Consider the following 24,481-nt stretch of genomic DNA (forward strand, 5'->3'; position numbering starts at 1 on the left):
CTCACCGTCATTCAGGCTTCACAGGGATTCCCCCTTGAGTCCTCACAGCAGCCCTGGGAGGTGGGGGTTGCCATGGCTCCATTTTACAGGTGGGGAAACTGAGGCACGAATCAGGTGAGGGACCTGCTCAGGATCCCACAGCCCAGAGTGGTCAGGATTGAAGTCCAGCTCTTGTCACCCAGAGCCATGCTTGGAGTGGCCTCTGTTTATACTGACAAAGGATTGTAGATGTAGGGGAATATGGAGCCTTGGACTTTGGGGTGGGTTCGAAGGTGGCCAGGCAAGGTAGCGGCTAGCACTCAACCCCGAGGACAGTGGGAGCCAAGGGAGTTGTTGGAGCAAGAGCTGTAGTGGACGGGGTGTCTGGGGGCTCATGAGGGGTCCAGGAGGTTGGGGGTACGGTGGGGAGGTTAGGCTCCCCAGCACCTCACTGGGCCTTGCTGTCCCTCAGCTGGAGAAGGTGTTACAGCAGGGAGACATCAGCGAGTGCTGTGAGCCCTACATGGTGATGAAGGAGGTGGACACAGCCAAGGTAAGCGGGTGGAGGCTGGAGCTGGCGGTGAACGCCCCGCCCCCCTCACCCACCCCACCACCCAACCCCTACCCCTCCCCGCCCCAATCCTGCATTCAGCAGGCCTGGGGCACTGAGCTTGTGGGTCTCGGAGGGTCTCCCCACAGAACAAAGAGAAGCTGGAGAAGCTTCGCCTAGCGGCCGAGCAGTTCTGCACCCGCCTGGGCCGCTACCGTATGCCGTTTGCCTGGACGGCCGTGCACTTAGCCAACATCGTGAGCAGCGCGGGGCAGCCTGACCGAGACTCCGACTCCGAGAGCGGTGCGAAGGCGGGGCTGGGGGCCCGGGGGCGGGGCTGCTGGGGAAAGGAAGGGGCGCCCTCTGCTGGCTGTACTCGGTACAGGCTAAGTCTCCAAGTTTCTCCTTCCCTGCCTCTCATCTCTGTCGATCTTGAGCTGGGCTGGAGAGGGGGAGCCAGTTTGCACCCTCCATCCATCACTGTCACTCCTGCCCCTAGAGCGCCGACCTGCCTGGACTGATCGCCGCCGTCGGGGGCCCCCAGACCGGACGAGTAGCGGGGACGACACCTGCAGCTTCTCCAGTTTCCGCCCGGCCACACTAACAGTCACCAACTTCTTTAAACAGGTGTCATGGCCACAGGGGAGGGGGATGGGGAGGGGCGCCGAGGGACACCCCTGTGGGCGCACAGGCCCCGGGGGACCCGGCTCATGGATGCGGGTCTGGTGCAGGAGGCCGAGAGGCTCAGTGATGAGGACCTCTTCAAGTTCCTGGCTGACATGCGGCGCCCGTCGTCCTTGCTACGGCGTCTACGGCCTGTGACTGGTGCGTGCTGCACCCCATAAGCAAGAGGGGTCACTCAACAAACCCTGACCACCTGCTGTGTCTGACCCTGGGGACTCCACAGGGACCATGATAGACAAATCCCCAGCTTCAGAGGCTGGACCTTCCAGTGGAGGGGGGCACAGATGAGAAACAATAAAGAAGACAGATATTGGGTCAATTGGGGGATGTAGTGGCGGGGGGGGACGTGGGTCCTGAGGGCAGAGCTGATCAAATGTGGGGACAAGAGGTGGGAGTTGAGGGTGACTTCTGGCCTTAGTACCTGAGGGACAGCCACCAGAGGGCATTGTGGGAGAGTTTGAGCTGGAACCCCAAAGTCCAAAGAGAGTGGGGCCTGGCTAGGAGGCTCCTAGGCAGGTGCAAACTGGCTCCCCCTCTCCAGCCCAGCTCAAGATCGACATTTCCCCGGCCCCCGAGAACCCCCACTTCTGCCTGTCCCCGGAGCTGCTTCATGTCAAGCCCTACCCAGACCCCAGGGGCCGGCCCACCAAGGAGATCCTGGAGTTTCCCACCCGTGAGGTCTACGCTCCCCACACCAGCTACAGGTACAGCCTCCGGGGCCCAGTCGGGTACTTGAATGGGGGGCATTCGGGTATCATGCAAAGTGAGGCCCCTTTGTCCCAGACACACACAGACACCCAGGGTGAGATGCCGCTGTTGCTTTAATGGGTATGTAGGCATGAAGGGGCACGTGTCTTTCCTTCACTCCTCCTCAGTGGGGCCAGGCCTTCTGCCTTCGCCCCCACCTGCTTCTGTCTCTGATCCATGGCCGGAAGTGGGGCCCGACGGCCGGGCTGACCCCACAGACAGGCAGCTCCTCCCTGCGCAGGGGCCGCATGGGGCGCGGAAGCGTCCCTCGGTGTGCATGGCTGGTCCTCAGTTCTGCCAGGCAGGCTCAGGCTGGGAGCGCCGCTGTGTGGAGTCTAGAAGGGAGATGAGGCTCAGCCTAGGTGGGGGGTGGGGGGCATCCTGCTTCCCTGCAGACCCCAATCCAGTTGCCCTACATGCCCAACCCCCACCAGGCTCACCTCTCCTGGATCTGTCGCAGCCGGTGCTGCTGGGCCACCATCTCCCGCCTCTGTCGCTGCACGTGGCCCGTGAGGGCCCACAGGACGTGGCTCTGCTTGTCAGCACGGGCCTGTGGGGTCAAGACAGAAACCTCAGCCGGGGCTGCCTCACCTCCCACCCCTTGATCCTACCCAGCCCCCTCTCCTTGTTGCATTTGGGTGACCCAGCAAGTCACTGCCACTTTCAGGCCTCAACTTCCCTAGCTGTAAAATGGGGAAGAAATGGGACTCACTTGGTAGGATTATGAGCATGATAGGGATTATTAAAGGGCACAAAACAGTGCTGGGTACTTACTGAACACTCAAGAAATGTTCAGTTTCTCTAAAAGTATGCATTTATTGAGTACCCAGCCTCTTCCTATCTTATCTGCATTGAGTCCCCGACTCCACTCTGAGACATCAGTTGTTGCCTTTATTGCAAATGGAGAAACTGAGACAGGGAAAGGGACATGGGTTTCGCCCAGGGCCACACCTGGTGCTGGGAAGCTGACCTGGGTGAGGGGGGTCTCTGGGACTTGCTCTAAAAGCAAGTTCTGACTGGGAATCAGGGTCTCAACTCCCCCAGGACTGGGAGCCCCTTACCTTCAAAGCCTCAAATTCTTCCTGGGCCCGGCCCAGCCAGGCACCTCTCAGCCGGACTTCTAGCTGCTGCATGTTCTCCCGCAGCACCTGCTGCCCCTGGGCCACCTTCCCCAGCGCCTGGGCCGTGGCTTCTGCCTGCAGCTGCAGAGCATCCTCTTCCACCTGTAGAGCGTCAATAGTGAGACAGTTAGCAGGATGGCCAACTTGTCTTTGTTTGCCTGGGCCATGCCTGATTTTAACACTGAAATTGCTATATTCTGGGAACCCCCCTCTTCCTGGGCAAACCCAGACAGTTGGTCACCCTGCACATCACTCCAGGGCAGATCCTTACCCACCCCAGGGAGTCAGAAAGCAGTGCTCACCTGCATCTCCAGCAAGCTTGCGCGCAGCTCCTGGGCCGCATCCCAGCCCTCGCTGACTTCCTGCCCCAGGAGCCCCAGTGCACGGCCGTAGAGGCCTACGCTGTGCCTGGCCTCCATCAGCCGTGCATCCGTGGTCTTGTACACGCCATTGAGGGCCTGGCCCAGCTGCAGGGCCCCGTGGAAGAGCAGGGTCAGCTCCTCGTGCTGTGCCGGCTCCACGCTGCCCACGGGGGCCGCAGAGGCAGGCCAGGCCATCGCTAGCAGGGAACACAGCAGGCACAGCGCGAGCATGGCCATGGCTGAGCGGCTGGTGGTGCGGTCACGGAGCCACTGCTGCCTTTTATGCCTCAGCGCCCCTTTAAACCCCGGTCAATCGTTAACCAGCCAGTCGGGTGTCTGTGTTGTGCAAGGGCCTGGCAGTGGTACGATGGTTGCATCAGGCAAATGTCCAGCTGAGCCATGCTGGAGTCACGCAGGCCGGGGCTGAGGGCCAGGTGTGGGCTGGGGGCACTGGGCGAGGACAGGCCCAGGTGCTGGGGGACCAAGAAGCTTTGAGCTCTGGTTTCCCCACCTGCAGAGAGGCACAGTAACCGTGATAACGGTGAGGCTTTTATGAGTTTCCCCAGTTTGCTCAGAGCTGTTCCACCGATTACAGTAACCCATCTCCTGCCCTCCCCACAAGCCTGGGCGGCCGGCGTCTTTGTTGGCCTGGTTGAGAGCCGGGGGAGTGGGTGCAGAGACTCTGCCAAGGCCACACAGTCCCCCTTCAAGACCCACACATGCCCCGGATCAATGCTAGCTGCCAATCGTCCCTCTGGATAACTGTGGGCAAGCACCTCACTCTCCTTGCCTGTGAAATGGGGGTGTCATTAGTCTTGCTTCACAAGCTGCTTGTGAAAAGTAAATTAGCTGTTTCATGGTGAGTGCTTAGCCAGAGCCTGGCACACAGGTGGCCCCTCGGTGGTTGGTGCAATCATTGTCATTACTGTTATCGCCTTTGGTATTGTTACAGAGGCTCAGCTGCGAGGGTCAATGCCCCCCTATACAGATAGGGAAACTGAAGCCCAGAGGGAGGTCAGGGCTTACACAGTTACCCCTGGGGAGAGAGGCAGATCTCTGACCCCAGCCAAGCCCCTACGCTGGTTCCAGGCTCAGTTCTCCCACCTGAGAGACACGCGATATAATGGGGGGCCTCTCCTGGGGGAAGGGGTGGACAGGCCCCTGAGCGGGTGAGGGGCAGGTCAGCCCGGGCAGGGCTTATCCTGACCACGGGCCACCTGGGCCACCTTGGAACTCAGCCCTGAGCACCCATGTGGCCCCCTGCCCTTTGCCTCACCATGCCTCTGAGTGTCCCCAAAGGCCTCTGTCTCCACCATCTGCCTCAGTTTCCCTGTCTACGCTCTGAGGCTGCCCTTCTGTCTCCAACGCTCTGCCAGTCCCATTCCGAACTGTGCCCCTCATTGCCCCTCACCCAGCCCTCAGTGCCTCGGCCGTGTGGCCATTGTCCTGGGTCCCAGGCCAGGCTTGTTCCGGTAGCCCAGCCTCCTCTGTCCCTTTGACACCCCCCGCCCTGTCCCTGTCCCTACAGGAACCTGCTCTATGTGTACCCGCACAGCCTCAACTTCAGCAGCCGCCAGGGCTCCGTGCGCAACCTCACCGTGCGGGTGCAGTACATGGCGGGCGAGGACCCCAGCCAGGCCCTGCCGGTCAGTGGCTGGGCCCGGGAGAGGGGGGCGAGGTGTCCCTGGCCGGCCCCTCATGGCCCTGCTCCCCCAGGTCATCTTTGGCAAGTCCAGCTGCAGCGAATTCACCCGGGAGGCCTTCACACCGGTGGTATACCACAACAAGTAGGTGGGGTGGGGGGCCAGGGGCCCTGGTGGGGGGACGGGAGCAGGAAGAGGGGAGGGAGGGGCAGGTTCCAGAAGTGCTAGTGGGGGAACCCGAGGCAGAGAGCAGGGACAGTGGGGTCTGCAGCGCTGGGGGAACACGTGACCGAGGGGGTGGGGCAGGCCAGGGGGATCCCCGTCCCCTGAACGCCAGCCCGGCCCTGCCAGGTCCCCCGAGTTCTACGAGGAGTTCAAGCTGCACCTTCCGGCCTGTGTGACCGAGAACCACCACCTGCTCTTCACCTTCTACCACGTCAGCTGCCAGCCCCGGCCTGGCACGGCCCTGGAGACTCCCGTGGGCTTCACTGTGAGGCGCGCCCCCCCCCCCCGGCCTGCCTCCCCCTCCCCAGCCCCCCTGGCCCCTGCCCGGCCCTCCCCTGACCCCCAGCCTCTTCCTAGTGGATCCCACTGCTGCAGCACGGCCGCCTGAGGACGGGCCCCTTCTGCCTCCCCGTGTCCGTGGACCAGCCCCCGCCCAGCTACTCCGTGCTCACACCTGACGTAAGCGCTCTGGCCCCGTGCCTCCCACCGCCCGGTTCCCCCGAGCTCCCTGGGCTCCTGCCTCACGGTGCCCCAGGAATGCATTACCCACCTTCCCACCAGCACCTGGTGCCTTACCAACCCCGGTAGCGCTCCCTACGACGTTCCTGGTGGTCCCCCATTCGTGCCCGCCTTCCTTGCCATCAGCACCTCTGGGAGCCTTGCTGTCCGATGTCAGGGCCAGGGCCCCGGCTGCCCCCTCACTCTTGCTCTTGCCTCTGTGTGTCCTGTGGCCCCTGTCCCCTCCTATCCCTGCCTCCGCACTCCTCGTCCCCCACTGGCAGCCCTGCCCACCTTCCTGGTCACTGTCCCCCGGGAGTACTTCAGGGGCAATCATCCCCACCCCCTCCGTGAATGCTCTGTCACCCTCCCACATACCCTCAAGCCGTTCATTCGTGCCCCTGGGGCCTCCATCTTCCAGGATCCTATTTTCTGATTCATTCCCTTCTTCCATTGATGTTCATCTTGGGTCTCCAGTGGAACCCCATAGTGCTCCCCGCTAACTGCCCCCACCCCCATCTCTGGGCTGGGCTGAGGGCAGGGTGCCCAGCTGCTCCCCGAGGCAGGGCCGTGCTCAGGCTATGGTGTTGCAATAGTTGAAATGACTGGAGCTGGTGACCTGACCAGTGGGGGAGGGCCAGTCAGTGCCCACTGGTGTGTCCCTCCCACAGGTGGCGCTGCCGGGCATGCGCTGGGTGGACGGCCACAAGGGCGTGTTCAGCGTGGAGCTCATGGCTGTGTCCTCCGTGCACCCCCAGGTAGGTGTTAGGACGGGAAGCCAGGAGTTGGGCAACAGTCCCCACTGACCGGGGAGAGGCCTGGCCTTGGGCCATGGGCAGACTTCAGTCAGCTGGACCTGTCTCCCAGTCAGGAAGCTGCTGACTCAGGCAGGGAGCAGCGCCAGAGGCTACCCCCGCCGGGCGTTGGCCCTTTGCATGGTCTCTCCTCCCCCCATTTGTCCGCTGCTATTTCTGTGGTTCCTCCCCCTCTCTCCTCCCATTTCTCTAGAGTCTCATCCCTGTCCTTATTATCAATTCATTGATCCCCGGCCTCAGTGTCTCTGCCCATTCAGCCCCCAACTCAACCCCCTGGGGCTTCCTGGACCAGGGCCCTGGCCCCTCCCTGCTCACCCCGGATCCCCCACCCAGGACCCATACCTGGACAAGTTCTTCACCCTGGTGCACGTCCTGGAGGAGGGCGCCTTCCCATTCCGGCTCAAGGACGGCGTGCTGAGCGAGAGCACCGTGGAGCAGGAGCTGCGGGCCAGCCTGGCGGCCCTACGCCTCGCAAGCCCCGAGTTTCTCGTTGCCTTCTCTCACCACGTGTTGGACAAGCTCGTACGTCTGGTCGTGCGGCCGCCAATCATCGGCGGCCAGATCGGTGAGCAGGCACGGCCTCAGACCTCAGTTTCCCCACCTGGAAAATGGCCCCTCAGTCCCCTGGTCCTGGGTGACTTCCTCTAGCCCGTTTATCTCTCTGGCCTCAGTTTTCCCATCTGGAAAGTGACCTCAGCCCACTGAGCTGAGAGCTGGTCTTCTGTGACCCTCTGATGGCCACATGATCCCTTGGACCCTAAAGTCCCTCTCGGGAAGGTAGGAAGCCCCGGGCCCTGGAATTTGACCTCTGCTCTGCCCGGCAGTGAACCTGGGTCGTGGAGCTTTTGAAGCAATGGCCCATGTGGTCAGCCTCATCCATCGGAGTCTAGAGGCTGCCCAGGACGCCCGTGGTCACTGCCTACTGCTGGCGGCCTATGTCTACTATGCCTTCCGACTGCCTGGCACTGAGCCCAGCCTCCTGGGTGGTGAGTATTGGTGGGAGAATCTGCAGGACAGGAAATATCCGGGAGGAGAGCATCCTAGACAAAGGGAACAGCGTGTACAAAGGTTCTGAGGCCACACAGGCCTTGGCTGGTCTGGACAACGTGCAAGTTTTGCTCCACCCCCGGGGGTCTGGTATCTGCCTGCTTGCTGGCAGGTGACTCAGCCAATCAGCAAGCAGGGACTCGAGCAGGGTTATCAACTCTGCCTCCTACAAGCTCTGAACTGCTGGGCAAGTGACTTCCCCTCTCTGAGCCTGATTTCCCCGTTTGTAAAACATCAGTAACGTGCCCTGCTTTCCTGGGGGTGCTGGTCATAGGAAATGACCTAGCAATCCATGCAAAATGCTTGGTACAGTGAGTACTCAATAAAGTCGGGTGTTTTTCTCATTTGCCAAATAACGAATAAGAACCACTACCTCCCCTGGGCACTTACTATATGCCAGGCACTGTGCTCAGTGTTTTTTAGTCTCCCCCCAAAATTGTGATGAGGCGGCAGCCATTATCACACCCATTTTACAGGCGAGGAACCTCGGGGCTCATAAAAAGAAAATGACTTCACCAAAGGCAGCCCGCTGGGGAGGGGTAGGTCATCAGGGTGGGTAGGAGTGGCTGACCGTATTCCCTCCACGCTCAGGGGCCCCTCCGGTGACGGTGCAGCCTGCCACGCTGGCCCGTGGCCCTGGCCGCCCTGCAAGCCTCTACCTGGCTCGCTCTAAGAGCATTAGCAGCAGCAACCCTGACCTGGCCGTGGCCCCTGGCTCTGTGGATGACGAGGTCTCCCGCATCTTGGCCAGCAAGGTAGGGCGAGGGGGACCTGGAGCCTCCGGCCTCAGTGGCCGTGGTTGCCAGGTGGGTGGGCGAAGGACTTCAGTGTTGGTGGAGGACAGGAAACAGCAGACAGGGGCATGGACACAGGCTGGACGCTGAGCCGCAGAGGCTCTGTGGCTGTCACAGGTGGGGAGCTAGGACTTGGGTTTACACTGGGCTCCATACTCTGATGCTGACCTAAGGATGGGTGGCTGGGCTTGGCCTGGTGGTGAAAACATGTATACCACATACATGTACATACATGAATGCATATGTGTGCTGCCCTGTATGTGTACACACATAGGATGTACATACATGTGTAGGGTGCATATACGTGTGTGTGCCCTATGTGTGTAAATATACAGGTCACAAATATATTTGCCCCATAGGTGTACGTGCATGGAGCACATGTATGTGTGTGCCCCATGCATGTATATACAGGTGTAGATAACATGTGTGTCTCACGCACGTGTGAACACAGGTTCATATGCTCATGCACACCCTGCACATACATGCACAACAGTTTTCCAGGGTTGCATGTGGATGCCTACATGGGCACATATATATATGGTCCAGGGTAGTGTTCACACTTGGTTTTTTAAAAAAGATTTTTAATTGATTTTAGAGAGAGAGGATGGGAGAGGGAGAGAGAGGGAAAGAGAGAGAAACATCAATGTGAGAGCAAAACATCAATCAGCTGCCTACTTCACACTCTGCCCTGGGGATCGAGCTCGCAACCCGGTCATGTGCCCTGACCGTTAATCGAACCAGCAACCTTACGGTGAACAGGATGATGCCCAACCAACGGAGCCACACCGGCCAGGGCACACACTTGGTTTTTTATGCTGGTTACTTTGTCGTCTGCCCATGGATTCTACCACTTACCCGTGTATCTCCAGGGTATCGACCGCTCACACTCCTGGGTGAATTCTGCCTATGCTCCAGGAGGCAGCAAGGCTGTGCTGCGCCGGGCACCCCCTTATTGTGGGGCCGACCCCAGACAGGTGCCCTCCCTCCCTGCCCCTGCACGCGTGTGACCCCACCTCAGCATGAGCTCCTCCTAAGTCCTGGCTGCGGCTGACTAACCTAGGGGGACTGCCTGGAGGAGGAGGAGGACCCCTTCTGCTTTGTTTGGATCTGTGGAGTCGGTGTGGAAGGCACACAGGGTCATCGTAAACTGCTGCCACATGGACCACAGCCTCAGGCAGAGACAGAAGGAAGGGATGGGTGGTGTGTACATGGCATGTAAATGATATGCAAATCCAACCACTGTAACCTCACTGCCCCGCATGGCCTTTTTCTACCCCTTTAATCCACTCTGTTCAGGAGGCTCTCAACTGTTCCCTTGACATAGCAACCTGAGTGGTCCCACGGGGACTCAACTGAACCTAGGGCTCCGCCGTCCTGTTTCAGACAAAGGGGAGCCCTGTGGGCAGCTCCCTCTATCCTACCCTACCCCAGGTTCCTCGTATGCACAAGGGCTTTGCTTTCTGACAGACTTGGGTTTGAATCCTGGCTCTGCTATGGGTTCGCCCTGCACCCCAGGCTCTGGATTTTCAGACGTGATAAAGATTCTAAGGAAAGTGCTCAGCACAGCAGTCTGGAGCCCGGGAGAGAGTTAGGGCGTTGCAGGTGGGATGCTGTTAGTGACATAGCTCCTTGGCCCAGCCTCACCCCTGAGCCGCCAGCTAGTTGGGGAGATAGACACCATGCAAACAAGCGCACCAGCGTGTGAGTGTGCAATGCCTGAAGGAGACAGACAAGGGACCACCAGCCTCCCTCGGGGTGGTCTGCGGCTCCTCTCCAGAGAGAGAACATGTTTTGCTGGGACCTGAAGGGTAAGGTGGAGCCAGGATGCCACGGGGGCTGGCTTCCCTGCACATGCGGCCCTAGGCCCTGTTCCAGCTCTGTGCTGTCCCTCAGGCGCCCTGCACTGCGTGGTGGTCCAGGGGACAGGCAGGGGGGCTTTTGGACAGACTTTCCAGGAATCTGGGTTCATGAGTCCTGCCAGCCCCCCTGCATTTTTAACAGGACTCCCCCCACTGCCCTCCGATCTCTGAGGCGTCAGCTGGGCCTTGAAGATCACATAGCATGTGATGAGATGGCAAGAGGGTGGGCATTCCAGGTAGGGGGTGGCACCGAGGCTGGCCTTTGCAATGGTTGCTGAGAAGCCAGGGTATGTGGCTGGGATTGTGGGAGCTGGGGGGACCTCCACTGCCAAGGCAGGGGCCTGGGCAGGTCCCAGGGCTGGGCCGCCTCCATCATTAGACCTGTTCTCCCTGCCAGCAGCCTCACCTCCTAACCAACGAAGGAGGAGGGGAGAGTGGAGCTTGAGTCCCCATACCCATTTCACAGATGGGGACAACTGAGGCCCAGTGAGGCCCCAAGGAAGGCTGGAGTGGGGCCAGGCCTGGAACCCGGGGCTCTCAGCTGCTCCCCCTGCTTCTCATCACCATCTACCTCCTCTGTCCTAGAATTCTTCCTCTTTCTCCTCTTCCTTCCTCTCTTTAACCTTTTCTGTCTGTACTCTCCCTCCTCCACATCTGTGCCCTCACTCTTCCTTCTCTGTCTCCCCCTGAGCTCACGGACTCACTCATACTCTCCACCCTTGTCCATACGCACTCTCACCTCCTCTGACCACACTCACGCTTCACCATCTGCAATGATTTTACCTTCTCCACCTACACCCTTCCCAGCCATTCTCTCACCTATGTCTCTGCTGGGTCCTGCGCTATCCATGCTCACCTCTGTACTCCCTGCCTACGGGCTCTCCGGCCCACATCCTCACCTGTTCTGTTCACCCTGCTTCTCACCTCCTTGCTCTGTCTTCCTTATTCCCATCTCCGTCACACCCTTTCCTTCTCCATATCCACACCCCCCGACTGCCTGTCCACACGGACACATCTTTCCTCTGTCCATGCCAACCAGCTCCCTTCCTGACCATACCATCTCCCCACACTAACCCCTCCTTGCCATCCCACCCTCTTCACTCCATCCATCATAGGCCATCGACCGCAGCTCTACCCGAACCTCTTCCTACCTCGAGAGCTCCTCCTCGGCCCCACCAGCCACCCAGCCGAGACCCACTGTGCCGAAGGTAGTGGGCAGCAGGGGGTGGGTGGCGCAGTTTTGGCCGGGGCCCGGCAGAGGGGTCCAGAGCTCCCAGCCCCTGAGCCCAGGGAAAGGGCACATCTGACTCCTGCCCCCTCTCTCTCGCATGGCCTCCTCTGCTCTAACCCCCAGCCCTCTAGCCAGCTTCATCCTCCCCCTTCATGCTCTCCGGGGTGGGGGGGGGTTGGGGCGGCCCCTCTGCTCTCTGTGACCCCTGCCCCTGCCTGCAGCTGCTTCACGAGGAGCTGGCGCTGCAGTGGGTGGTGAGCGGCAGTGCCGTGCGCGAGGCCGTCCTGCAGCACGCCTGGTTCTTCTTCCAGCTCATGGTGAGTCACCTCCTCCCGCCCGACAGCGAGAGGCCCCGGGGAGACTCTCCTTGGGGAGAGAAGCCCCTGAGATTATGCCTGCGACCCCTGAGAAAGGGCTTCGAGACCCCCTAATGCAGGGACAGAGATAAGAGACACCCAAAGGCCGTTCCCTGGAAAGAGGCCCCGTAAAGCTCCCTCCATTTGCAGCTCCTCAAGCCCCATCCCCATTTGGCAAGCCCCTTCTGCCCCACAGCCCCTCGAGCTCTCACCCGGCCCCCGCCCGGCCCCCAGGTGAAAAGCATGGCCCTGCACCTGATTCTGAGCCAGCGGCTGGACACGCCCCGTAAGCTTCGCTTCCCCGTGCGTTTCCTGGATGACATCGCGGCTCTGGTGGGCTCTGTGGGCCTGGAGGTCATCACCCGGGCCCACAAGGTAAAGGTGAAGGGGCCTCAGTGGGGGAGGGGCTTGGGGCACCAGTCCTGCCCAGTGCTTCCTGGCTGCAAGGCCACCAATCCCGTTTGCTGGATGGGTCTGTTCATTCACTGTCATTTCTTTTTAAAATATATATATATTTTTTATTGATTTCAGAGGGGAAGGGAGAGGGAGAGAGAGAGATAGAAACATCAGTGATGAGAGAGAGTCATTGATCAGCTGCCTCCTGCACACCCCATACTGGGGATCGAGCCTGCAACCCGAGCATGTGCCCTTGACTGGAATCGAACCGGGGACCCTTCAGTCTGCAGGCTGACGCTCTATCCACTGACCAAAACCAGCTAGGGCCAATGTCATTTCTTAAGTACCTACTGTGTGCACATCCCTGTGCTGGGCGCTAGAGATACAGCAGTGAACAAAACAGATGCCAATCCTTGCCCTCATGGCGCTGACTATTAGGGAGAGACCTGAAGGAGTAAGGGAGCAATCTGACGTCTGGGGGAAGAGCATTTCAAGCAGGGGAATAGCAAGTGAAAACCCTGAGGTAGGACAGTGCCTGGGCTGTTGGAGGAGCAATGAAGTGATGGGTGTGGCTGGAACAGAGTGAGCAAATCAGGAACGGGAGTTGGAGAAGGCAGAAAGTGACGGATCCATGAGCCCTTACCACAGTGTCAGTATACACTGAGTGGCCAGATTACGATGATCTCTGAACGCATAATAATCTGGCCACTCAGTGTATATCCTATATAATAAAAGGCTAATATGCAAATTGTCCCCTCGACCAGGAGTTCGACCAGCAGGCAGGCCGGCCAACCGCCCATGTCTCCCCCCACACCCCCCCGCCAGGCTGGCCGGACCCCACCCATGCACAAATTCATGCACTGGGCCTCATATATATATATATATATATATATATATATATATATATATGTATGTATATACTGAGTGGCCAGATTATTATGCGTTCAGAGATCATAATAATCTGGCCACTCAATGTACAATAAGGGCTCAATCGTGGACATTAGTGTTCTGAGACCTTGACACTTGTCCAGGCCCTGGGTCCCTAATTCCCATGCCCTCAGGAGCTAGGTGGGTAATATTAATGATAGTAATATTGAGCATTTATTGAGCACTTACTGTGTATCTTAACACTTGAGATGAATCACATCATTAAATTCTCCCAACAGCCCCATAAAGTTTGTATTATTATCTCCATTTTACTGATGGAGAAATGGGCAGAGAATGACTAACAACCTGCTACCGCACAACCGAGAAGGGGCAGAAATTGAACCCAAGCCACCAGGTCCAGAGCCCACACCCTTATCATCCGCTTCAGTTGGGAAAGCGGGGCCGATGAAGGACCAGAGGGCGTGTGCTCAGTCGCCGTGGCCGCAGTGTCTCGTTTGAAAAGTGAAATGGGACTTCTGGATTTGATGGGAACTTTCCAGATTTTTGAAACACCAGTCTGGCCCGAGCCAGCCCTTGTGCAATCAATCCCTTGCGACCTCTGGGCTGGTCTCAAAGGTCTCGACCTTGTTCCGCTGGAGCCTCCCCTAAGCACCGACATTCCCAGGGGCTGACCCAGATCGTGAGGAAACCACCCCGGGAACGGGCTGCAGGGCAGAGCAATGCCCCTGAGAAGCACCGTCGGCACAGCTGCGAGTGGGGCATCGGTGACGGCCACAGTGGTCTCACGCACGGAGCCCAGGGAACAGGCCGACCCAGCCCCGGCCCCACGGAGGGCTCAGAGCTCAAGCAGGCTTTGTGTTTTGTTCCTTTGGGTTGCGGGGAACGAAGAGCCACCGAGGCTGACCGGTGAGGCCAGAGTGGCCGGTGAGAGCACGAGGGAAGAGCACGCGCCAGCGGGGCCCGGGAGCCACAGCAATCGCCGTGCCGTCCCTCCCACCTGCCGGGCACATCCTGCCCCAGGGCCTGGGCCTCGTGCTTTCCTCTGCCTGGAGCGCCTCTGCCTCCTCCTCCGGGCCTCCCTCAACACAGCACCCCGTTCAGTTGTCTTTGACACATGGAATGACCTGAGATCCTCTGGTTTATTGTGGTTCCCCCCACGGGAAGCTGGGCGTTGTACAAGCCGTCCATGCTCATTCTATGATTGCTGAGGACTTATCGTTAGGGCAGAGGTTAATTTGCTCAAACGTAACCACAAGTGGTTTACATGTGCCCCAAGTTTATTTCTGAGCGTAAGTGGGCCTGGCCATCAAGATTCACCATGGTGCCCACCACATCAGGCACCTGGCAGGCAGGAAGACCCGGCCACAGTACCTCCCCCTCATCCCATTGGCCAGAATGTGATCCGATCACGTGGTTGTTCTCAGCTGCAAGGAAGGCTGGGAAATCCAGTCTTTACCGCTCTCTGCACTCACACCCTGAGAGATGGGAAGGAGGACCTAGGGAGGACTCAGCAGCCAGTTTCTGTGAGGTGATGGGAATGGGGTCCCCAGATTTAAATAAAACAGCATGTTGTTTTATTTAAATCTGGGGAGAGAGGAAAGAAAATTGTGTCCTAAGCAGTGCCCTGAGGGGTGTGGACATGTAAGTGTGGGGAAGGGAGGGGCTGGTCCGAGGGCGAAGACCACCAGGAAGGCCTGGAGTGGCCAGAGGGCCGAGGGGGTGTTAAGAAGACCCACGGTCTGGGACAGTGATGGGGCTCCCGGAGTCGCTGGTGGCCTAGGTGAGAGCCAGGCCCTGGGTGGGGATGCAGCGTGCTGGGTGTGTGAGCGTGGCCGACCGGCCCTGTGTCCCCAGGACGTGGAGCAGGCCGAGCGCCTCAACATCAGCCTGGCCTTCTTCCTCAGCGACCTGCTGTCCCTGGTGGACCGCGGCTTTGTGTTCAGCCTGGTCCGGGCCCACTACAAGCAGGTGGGAAGGGTGCACCTCCCCATGGGTGGCCTGGTGGGTGGTGGGCAGAGAGACTGTAGATGTTGCCCACTGACCCCCTCTCTGGCAGGTGGCCACACGGCTGCAGTCGGCCCCCAACCCAGTGGCGCTGCTGACCCTCCGCATGGACTTCACCCGCATCCTGTGCAGCCACGAGCACTATGTGACCCTCAACCTCCCCTGCTGCCCCCTGTCGCCCCCGGCCTCACCCTCACCCTCCGTGTCCTCCACCACCTCGCAGGTGGGCCGGCCTCACTTCTGGCTCCTCCCTTGACCTATGACCTCTCACCTTCAACCTATCCTCTGGGGCTCCCTAGTCTTTGTCCTTTTCAGGGTGGGCCACTGTCCAGGGGGACCATCCCCTTACCTCTGACCCTTCACCTCTGACCCCTCATGCTCAGCACTTTCCCAGGGACCAGGTTCTAATTTCTCACCCCTAAATCTTAACTCACCGACCTGCCTTCTATCTGCTGTTTCTCAGACCTCTGACTTTTGACCCCATTCCCGTCACCTCCCAGGTTAACTTCATTCTCTTACCTCTGACCCTGAACTGTGCTGTTACCTCCCGATAATTCCAGTCTCTCACCTCTTAACCTTAACTTCAGATGAGTTCATCCTAACCCCTCACCTCCGACCCCTGACCCCTGGTGACATCCTTGCTTCCTCCCCCTCCCTTCACCCTCTGCAGAGCTCCACCTTCTCCAGCCAAGCCCCAGACCCCAAGCTGATCAGCATGTTTGAGCTGAGCGGGCCGTTCCGACAGCAGCACTTCCTGGCTGGGCTCCTGCTGACGGAGCTGGCGCTGGCCCTGGAGCCCGAGGCCGAGGGGTGAGCACGGGCCCCGCGTGGCTCCAGCGGGTGGGAAGGTCCAGGCACTACGTCTACTCTATCCTGAGCACCTCACTACTCCGCAGGGCTTCCCAGCTGCACAAGAAGGTCATCAGTGCCGTCCACAGCCTGCTCTGTGGCCATGATGTTGACCCCCGTTATGCCGAGGCCACAGTAAAGGCCCGGGTGGCCGAGCTGTACCTACCGCTGCTGTCGATCGCCCGGGACACACTGCCACGGCTGCATGATTTTGCTGGTCAGTGGGCCAGGCAGTTGGAGTCACACAATCCAGGGGCTCGATGGACACATAAGGCTCAGGTTGGGAAAGGTGGGAGAGCACAGTTAGGAGTAAAAACATGGCGTTAGGGTCCATAGATTGGGTTCAAGTGCTGGTGCAGGGCCCTGGCAAGCCGTTAACCTCTCTGAGCCTCAGGTTTCTCACCTGAAAAATGGGGACAGTGGTGACACTAACTACTTCCTATAGTTATATAAACATTTGCAGAGCTTTAGCACTGGGACATTGTCAGCCCACAGTAAATGGTATTAGCTCCTGAGACGAGAGGATGTGAGGAGGGAAGGTGGGGAACATCGGGGCCAGAGGCAGTTGCAGCCCTGCATTCAGTGACTTGCTCATAGCGCATTCATTGGCACTTCTTAGGGACATGTATACAGTGGTGGGAAGCACAGGCTTGGGATTTGTGGATTGATCCCCTCCATCATTGGGAGGAAATTCTTAGTCTTTATTTCTAACTTTTTTATCTGCCTTGTTTTCTTCTTTCTTTCTGGGACTTCAATTACACTTATATTAGACCTTTTGATCATCTCACACGTGCCTGCTATGCTCTGTTGTGTTTTCCATTCTTCTTTCACTCTGTGCTTCACTTGGGAAATTGTCTGTTCACCTGTCTTTGAGTTCACTACTTCTGTCTTCTGCTGTGTCCAGGCTTCCGTTAGCCCCTACTATTGAGTTCTGAATTTCAGGTGTTATATTTTTCAGTAGGAAGATGTCTATTTTATTTTATTATAGATTTCAATTCTCTGTTGAAATTCTCCATGTTTTTACCCATTTTAGTCCATCTTTTCCACTACTTTTTATCTTAAGAACTGCGTTTGCTTTTGGTCATCGATGTGCCTCCTTCTGTTGTCTCTTCTCTCTGATCAATCGGTTCCCTGCCTTTTCACATACCTTGTAGCTTTTTATTGTATTTTGGACATTGAATATAAAAGAACCACCAGGACTGGAGCAATGTCATTTTTCCCTAGAGAGGGTTCCTCTTTCCCTCTCTTAGCAGATGAGTTAAGGGGCTGATCACCTCAATCCAGTGCGAAACTGAGCTTGGCTAAGCTGGAGCGATAGTTAGGTTCAGTTGACCTTTTGTGTTTTTTGTTTGTTTGTTTGTTTTTATAATTTTATTGATTTTTTACAGAGAGGAAGGGAGAGGGATAGAGAATCAGAAATATCGATGAGAGAGAAACATCGATTGGCTGCCTCCTGCACACCTCCCACTGGGGATGTGCCCACAACCAAGGTACATGCCCTTGACCGGAATCAAACCTGGGACCTTTCAGTCTGCAGGCCAACACTCTATCCACTGAGCCAAACCGGTTAGGGCCCAGTTGACCTTTTGTTTCAAGAATCCCTAGGGTGAGACCTATTTGTTGGCTGCTCCTCTCTCTGGTGAGACTTTCTTGCGGGGAGAGGGAGGTGGAGTGGGTACTCTTACAAGATCGTAGATTTTTAGAACCAGACCATTTAGATTAAAATCAGCTTTACTATGTACCAACCTACTGCGTGACCCCAGGCAAGTAACTTAACCTCTACAGAGAGGTTAACCTCATCTATAAAGTAGGAATGATCAAAGTCCTTATCTCGTAGGTGTGCGTTTTTAAGATCCGTAGTTAATATTTTTTTTAAATATTTTTTTTATTGATTTTCTTACAGAGAGGAAGGGAGAGGGATAGAGAGTTAGAAACATCGATGAGAGAGAAACATTGATCAGCTGCCTCATGCACACCTCCTACTGGGGATGTGCCCACAACCAAGGTACATGCCCTTGACCGGAATCGAACCTGGGACCTTTCAGTCCACAGGCCGACGCTCTATCCACTGAGCCAAACCAGATAGGGCCGTAGTTAATATTTTTTAAGTCAGACTCGCACCTGGCACACAGGAGATGCTGTGTCAGTGCCAACTGATGCTCTAATAATAGCAGCAGCCTATGTTGTTGTTGTCATCACCACCATCATCTTTACAGTTTCTGCTCCTGTGGGCCAGGCCGTGTGCTGAGTGTGGAGCGTATAGCAGTGGCCAGAGTAGATACAGTCCCTGCCTCTGTGGACACAATGAATGTATCTGCTTACACGCACAATAAGTGAGCTCTGGGAGTAGATAGCTGGAGACTGGTCTGGGGGGTGGGATCAAGGAGGGCTTCCATGAGGAGGTGGCCTGTGAGCTGAAATTTGAGGCAGCGGGACAGCACTTACCAAGGACGCCTTTTTCTCTCGCCCTGCTCCTACCCGCAGAGGGCCCAGGTCAACGGTCAAGGCTGGCGTCCATGCTCGATTCAGACACAGAAGGGGAAGGGGACTTCGGAGGCACCATCAACCCCTCAGTGGCCATGGCCATTGCTGGTGGCCCCCTGGCCCCCGGCTCCCGGGCCAGCATCTCCCAGGGATCAGCGACTGTGAGTACGGGGCTGGCCCCTAGAGACGCTATCCCACCTGGTAACAGAAGTCATGTAATGAGGTTCACATCAGCCAGTTCTCATCTTATTTGGAGAAAATGAAAATCGGCTCCGTCCCTTCTGAGCACCCTGTCCCCTCTCTGGCCCCAGGGTTCTCGCTCAGGCTGCCCTCTCTCTGCCGAGTCCAGCCGGACCCTGCTGGTGTGTGTGCTGTGGGTGCTGAAGAACGCAGAGCCAGCCCTGCTGCAGCACTGGGCTGCCGACCTGTCCCTCCCCCAGCTGGGCCGTCTCTTGGACCTGCTGTACCTCTGCCTGGCTGCCTTCGAGTACAAGGTTTGGGGGGGGGGGGCAGGGAGGTGGAGGGCAGGAGGCAGGCTGAGGATGCATACAGAGCTCTCGGTGCTGTGGTCCGGGCACGAAGGGGTGGACTGTCCTCGTGCCCCAGTTCCTGAGGGTAAAGGGGTGGACTGTTTCTGTGCTGAGCCCAAGGAAAAAGGGAGAATTGTTTTCATGAATAGAATATGGAAGGTGCCGAGAGTTTGCAGTAAAGCGGAGAGCTGTGTCTTTAAGCACAGGGTCCCAGAGGTCGGGAAGGGCCAGAAAAAAACGGGACCGGGTTGGCCCAGGTCCCATGGGAAAGGGCAGAGTCAGCCTGGAACCCGTTCTTTGACCTCCCAGGGGAAAAAGGCCTTTGAGCGCATCAACAGCCTCACCTTCAAGAAGTCGCTAGACATGAAGGCTCGACTGGAGGAAGCCATCTTGGGCACCATTGGAGCACGGCAAGAGATGGTGCGACGGAGCCGTGGTGAGAGGGAGATGTACCCTACGCCCGTCCCCACCAGCTGCTCTCACCCTGTGTCCGAGGGGCCCCACGTGGGCCCGTCCCTGCCTCTCTGTCCGCCTCACTTTTCCCAGAAATCCATGCATCATCCCCGTACACATGGGTATCTGTGTCCCCATCTGTTCTCACAAGTCATTCAGGCCTAACTGTGCGTCCGCTCAGCAAGCATCCGTGCCACCCCGTGTCCTCACAGGTTATCCCACCTGTGTACCTTTGTGCCTGTGTATTTCTCAGTCATGTGTGTCCCTTTGTGTTTGCACACCTGTGCACATGTGCCTGCCCGTCTCAGAGAGGAGCCCGTTTGGGAACCAGGAGAACGTACGCTGGCGGAAGAGCATCACACACTGGAAGCAAACCTCGGACCGTGTGGACAAGTAGGTGTTGGCCGGAAGTAGACCAGTTCGCAGAGGACTGGCACCTCAGGCACCTGAGGGAGGGGGTGAGCTTCACCGGAGGGTAGGGTCTGGCTTCCAGAGGCTCCCCAGTCGCCCCCTCTCTCCTTCAGGACCAAGGATGAAATGGAACAGGAGGCCCTGGTGGAAGGGAACCTGGCAACCGAGGTGAGCCTGGTAGTCCTGGACACACTGGAGATCATCGTGCAGGTAAGGTTTGATCCAGCCTCTTCCTGACCCCTGACCCACCCCCAGTGCCTTGTGATCTCGGACCCCAGAATCCCTCTCCTTTCCTGATTCCATAACCAAGCCAGGCCCTAACCGCTGGGTTTCTGACCCCGCAGACGGTGATACTGTCCGAGGCCCGGGAGAGTGTCTTGGGCGCGGTACTGAAGGTGGTGCTGTATAGCCTGGGTAATTCCCAGAGCGCCCTCTTCTTGCAGCATGGCCTGGCCACACAGCGGTCCCTGGTGTCCAAGGTGAGCACCCCTCGGCAGTTTTGCGGCTCTTAGAGTCATAGTGACCGCCCAGTCGCTGAGCACCTGCTGTGTATTCAGCAACTCCACGAGGCAGACCCTCCTTAGCCACAGTTTACAGAGGAGAGAACTGAGGATCGGAGTGGCAGGGTCACTCCCTCAGTGTCACACAGCAAGGACTGGCCCAGGTGTGACTTCCAGGTCTGCTGGGCCTGGCCACGAAGGCAGAGCACAGACAGGCGCCCCTGTCCAGGTCCCCATGGGGGCCCTTCTGGTCTAGCACGGGGAGGGGCTGACCAGTGTCTGTCTTGGCCCCGGGGGGCAGTTCCCAGAGCTGCTGTTCGAGGAGGACACCGAGCTGTGCGCCGACCTCTGCTTGCGGCTCCTGCGACACTGCGGCAGCCGCATCAGCACCATCCGCACGCACGCCAGCGCCTCACTCTACCTCCTCATGCGCCAGAATTTTGAGATTGGCAATGTAAGTAGGGGCGGCCGCCCGGGGGTCGGGGGTGACCGATGGAGGGTGGGCGGGGAGAGGGGTGAAGTGAGCCTGTCGAGCAGGCCCTGGTGTGGGGTCCGAGGCCCACAGGTGTGCTCTCCCTCTCGGCGCCCCCAGAACTTTGCCCGTGTGAAGATGCAAGTGACCATGTCACTGTCATCGCTGGTGGGGACCACGCAGAGCTTCAGCGAGGAGCACCTGCGGCGGTCACTCAAGACCATCCTCACCTACGCCGAGGAGGACGCGGGGCTGCGAGACAGCGCTTTCGCCGAGCAGGTGACCCCCGCCCCCAGGCCCCTGCCCTGCTCTCGGCAACCCAAGGGGCTCGGCCTGGGAGTCCTGACCCCACCGCCTTGGCCCTGGCACTGCCCAATGAGGTCCACTTCCCACGCCAGGTCCAGGACCTGATGTTCAACCTGCACATGATCCTGACCGACACGGTGAAGATGAAGGAGCATCAGGAGGACCCCGAGATGCTCATTGACCTCATGTACAGGTGAGGAGAGCTCAGGGCACCTTCAGCCATTCACCCTCAGATGGACGAGGAGGTACATGAGAAAGTGAGGAGGGAGCAGGTGAACATACAGGAGACAAGAGGGACAAGTAAGGAGGGACGGGGGGAGAGGGCCAGGAGAGCAGACAGACGGGGAAAATCAGGTGAGCGAGGGGACAGGTAAGCAGACAGGGGAGGCTACAAGTAAGGTGAGGGCTCATGAATGAACAGGTGAGGAGGGGGCCAGATGGACCCACAGAACAAAGACAAGAGGGGACAGGTGGGAGAAACAGGTGAAGTGCAAGCAGTGGGTGCAGGGGTGCCGGATCAGGGGAATAAGTAAATCTGGAGGAGCGGTAAGGGGTATTTAGTAAGAAATTGGGGAGTGGGAGGCGGAGAGGCGGTGATGCAGGTAGGGAAGTTAGGGGCCATGCGGGAGGCACGGGCCTGGGAAGGTAGGTGACATGGTGCATGTGCAAGGGGATCAGAGAGTGGGGCGTGGCCCAAGGTCCCACCGGCAGAGTAGACGGAGGAGCAGAAGGACAAGTGAGAGAATGACACTTGGGGGGTTAGTGAAAGGATGGACGATGACGATTGGATGAGTGAGGGCTTGGACACAGGGAGGGATTGGGTAAGGGAGGAGACAGGTGAATAGAGGAAGAGGGGAGATGATGGACAGGCAAATGGGAAGACAGGTGAGAGGTTGGACAGGCAAGGGAATAGGCGAGGGACTGGACAGGTGAGACAGAGGGGGATGGACAGGTGGGTTAAGGGATAAGGGGATGGTTTAGGTGCGAGGATGGAAGGTAGGACAGGTAAGGAAACAGGTAAGAGGATGGACAGGAGAATGGGGGACAGGAGAATGGATGGACAGGGAGACGGGTGAGGGGATGGATAGGTGAGGAGACAGGTGAAGGGAGGAAATCGGTGACTGGATGGACAGGTGAGTGGGGTACGGGTGAGGCGATTGGCTGGTCAGTGGGGCAGTTGGGTGGGGTAACAAGGGAAGGGGCGGGCAGGTGAGAGGCAGGCAGGGTGAGTCCCCTTCCTCCTCACATCCCCCCTCACCTGGGCACCAGGATTGCCCGGGGCTACCAGGGCTCCCCGGACCTGCGGCTGACGTGGCTGCAGAACATGGCGGGGAAGCACGCAGAGCTGGGCAACCACGCGGAGGCCGCACAGTGCATGGTGCACGCGGCCGCGCTGGTGGCCGAGTACCTCGCCCTGCTGGAGGACAGCCGCTACCTGCCCGTGGGCTGCGTTTCCTTCCAGGTGAGTGGTCGGAGGGGGAGGGGTGGTGGGCAAGGGGGCGGGTGGCACATGTGCTGCAGGGACCAGGCCCTGACACCTCTTCCCACCCCAGAACATCTCGTCCAACGTACTGGAGGAGTCTGCCATCTCCGACGACATCCTGTCGCCTGACGAGGAGGGCTTCTGCTCCGGGAAGCACTTCACGGAGCTGGGGCTGGTGGGGCTGCTGGAGCAGGCGGCCGCCTACTTCACCCTGGTGAGGCCTGGGGCTGCCGCTGGGCTCGGGGCTCGGGGCTCGGGGCTCGGGCTGGGTGGCATCAGAGACCTGCTGATGGCCCTATACTTGCTCCCGGTTACTCGAGGGGAAGCTGGGGATGTGCAGAGGAAAATGGGGACCCTCAAAGGCCTCCATGACCTGCCTTTCCCCGTTAAACCCTTGACATGCAGGCTGGATAGCGTGAGCCTTTAACACATTTAGCTAGTATCAAAACCTTTTTTATTATAGAACATTTCGGTGCTCGCTTCGGCAGCACATACACTAAAGTTGGAACAATACAGAGAAGATTAGTATGTCCGTCCCCCACCAAAAAAAAAAAAAAAAAAAGGAAAATTTCAAGCACACATAAAAGAAGAACATTGTACCCCCACCAACCCCACCCCAGCGCTCAAATTCATCCACCACCTGTATTTACCGTCTTGTTTCATCTCCTCTTTACCGCCAGCTTTTTTTTGTTTGGTTGTTGTTTTTGTTTTGTTTCAGCAGAAACAAAGCCACCAAAAATTAGGTTGCCTCAAAAAAAAAAAAAAATGGGAGAGAGAGGATCTTTTTTTGAGTTTTTGTGGGGCTTTTTGACATCTGAAAAAACAAGATCCCAGTTTTCACACATTGATGAACAGAACGTGATCATTCAGATTTATAAACCTTTGCTACTCAGAGTGGTCAGAGCACCAGCAGTGTGGCCATCACCCAGAGCTTGCTAGAATGCAGAATCCTGAGCCACCCAACTCTCCGAGCCTGCCCTGTAACAAGATCTCAGATTCCTGTGCACTTTGGAGTCGGAGAAATTCCAGCTTAAACAAATCTGATACCACAGTGTCACACCCACGAGTACCTGTGTGCAACTCCCACTGAGAAAGTCCCTTTTACACAACTTTTATCCCGCATGACGAAGTTAACAGGAATTCTTTTTTATTTCTTAATCCTCACCTGAGGATATGTTTTTTATTGATTTTAGAGAGGAAGGGAGGGGAGGGGAGAGGGAGAGAAACATCGAATCGAAAGAGAAACATTCGTCGGCTGCCTCCTGCACGCACCCCGAACAGGGATCCACCCCGCAACCTGGGTATGTGCCCTGATCAGGAATCCAGCCCACAACCTTTTGCTGTATGGGACAAAGCTCCAACCAGCTGAGTCACCCGGCCAGGACATGCATTTCTTGATAAGTTGATGCCTGGGCATTTGTTTTTTATTGTTGTAAAGGAGTTTCTCCTCCAATTTGCTTGCTTGTGTGAAAGCAATTGGTTTTTTCTGCATTTCACTTGTTGGAGATGGGAACTGTTCCAAAAGGGTTTCTCACTTCCCCGGGACTGGTTGCTTGACCTGTTCCTCCGTTCCTGGGTTTCTGGGAACTGGTAGTTCCATCTGGGGCCCCACTCTATTTCAGGGTCAGGTTGCCCGGCGAGATTTCTTTCCTGTGGGGCCAGCCCTCCTAGGGATGTTGTTGTCATTATTGTCACTTTGCTGGAGTCTCACAAAGGCCTCATGAGGGGAAGAAACCAGAAGGTAGACATAGACCTTCTGATAGCCAACATCCAGGGCGCCTGCTCTATGCCAGG

General features: G+C 57.7%; 2 protein-coding genes across 5 annotated transcripts in view; one reads left to right on the forward strand and one right to left on the reverse strand.

Annotated features, from left to right (window-relative positions):
* The window catches only part of DOCK6 (dedicator of cytokinesis 6), a 43,143-nt gene that overhangs the window by 14,295 nt on the left and 4,367 nt on the right, over positions 1-24,481 (forward strand). For 2 of the 4 annotated variants that reach the window (XR_013813517.1, XM_079770687.1), the window contains exons 10-41: positions 452-532; positions 679-832; positions 1,029-1,156; positions 1,261-1,354; positions 1,755-1,917; positions 4,972-5,089; positions 5,160-5,230; positions 5,438-5,576; positions 5,669-5,770; positions 6,481-6,567; positions 6,958-7,189; positions 7,449-7,610; positions 8,263-8,426; positions 9,335-9,439; positions 11,440-11,532; positions 11,777-11,872; positions 12,146-12,286; positions 15,050-15,163; positions 15,252-15,422; positions 15,870-16,009; positions 16,096-16,265; positions 18,533-18,693; positions 18,844-19,026; positions 19,372-19,498; positions 19,824-19,908; positions 20,040-20,136; positions 20,271-20,405; positions 20,728-20,880; positions 21,019-21,177; positions 21,297-21,397; positions 22,474-22,666; positions 22,758-22,901. Coding sequence is in view for 3 of the 4 variants with exons in the window: in XM_079770687.1 (XP_079626813.1) it covers positions 452-532; positions 679-832; positions 1,029-1,156; positions 1,261-1,354; positions 1,755-1,917; positions 4,972-5,089; positions 5,160-5,230; positions 5,438-5,576; positions 5,669-5,770; positions 6,481-6,567; positions 6,958-7,189; positions 7,449-7,610; positions 8,263-8,426; positions 9,335-9,439; positions 11,440-11,532; positions 11,777-11,872; positions 12,146-12,286; positions 15,050-15,163; positions 15,252-15,422; positions 15,870-16,009; positions 16,096-16,265; positions 18,533-18,693; positions 18,844-19,026; positions 19,372-19,498; positions 19,824-19,908; positions 20,040-20,136; positions 20,271-20,405; positions 20,728-20,880; positions 21,019-21,177; positions 21,297-21,397; positions 22,474-22,666; positions 22,758-22,901 (4,263 nt within the window). In the remaining variant the exon portion in view is untranslated. The remainder of the gene's footprint in view (positions 1-451; positions 533-678; positions 833-1,028; positions 1,157-1,260; positions 1,355-1,754; positions 1,918-4,971; positions 5,090-5,159; positions 5,231-5,437; positions 5,577-5,668; positions 5,771-6,480; positions 6,568-6,957; positions 7,190-7,448; positions 7,611-8,262; positions 8,427-9,334; positions 9,440-11,439; positions 11,533-11,776; positions 11,873-12,145; positions 12,287-15,049; positions 15,164-15,251; positions 15,423-15,869; positions 16,010-16,095; positions 16,266-18,532; positions 18,694-18,843; positions 19,027-19,371; positions 19,499-19,823; positions 19,909-20,039; positions 20,137-20,270; positions 20,406-20,727; positions 20,881-21,018; positions 21,178-21,296; positions 21,398-22,473; positions 22,667-22,757; positions 22,902-24,481) is intronic. The other 2 variants (XM_079770688.1, XM_079770689.1) reach the window with 2 other exon arrangements.
* Positions 1,946-4,949, reverse strand: ANGPTL8 (angiopoietin like 8). The gene is made up of 4 exons (XM_079770690.1): positions 3,384-4,949; positions 3,022-3,183; positions 2,401-2,510; positions 1,946-2,295 (listed from the first exon to the last, which is right to left on the reverse strand). Exons 1-4 carry the CDS (start codon positions 3,678-3,680, stop codon positions 2,268-2,270), a joined length of 597 nt encoding a protein of 198 aa, XP_079626816.1. The 5' UTR covers positions 3,681-4,949; the 3' UTR covers positions 1,946-2,267.

Source organism: Cnephaeus nilssonii, assembly GCF_951640355.1.
Source record: "Cnephaeus nilssonii genome assembly, chromosome: 5".
NCBI classification, from domain to species: Eukaryota; Metazoa; Chordata; class Mammalia; order Chiroptera; family Vespertilionidae; genus Cnephaeus; species Cnephaeus nilssonii.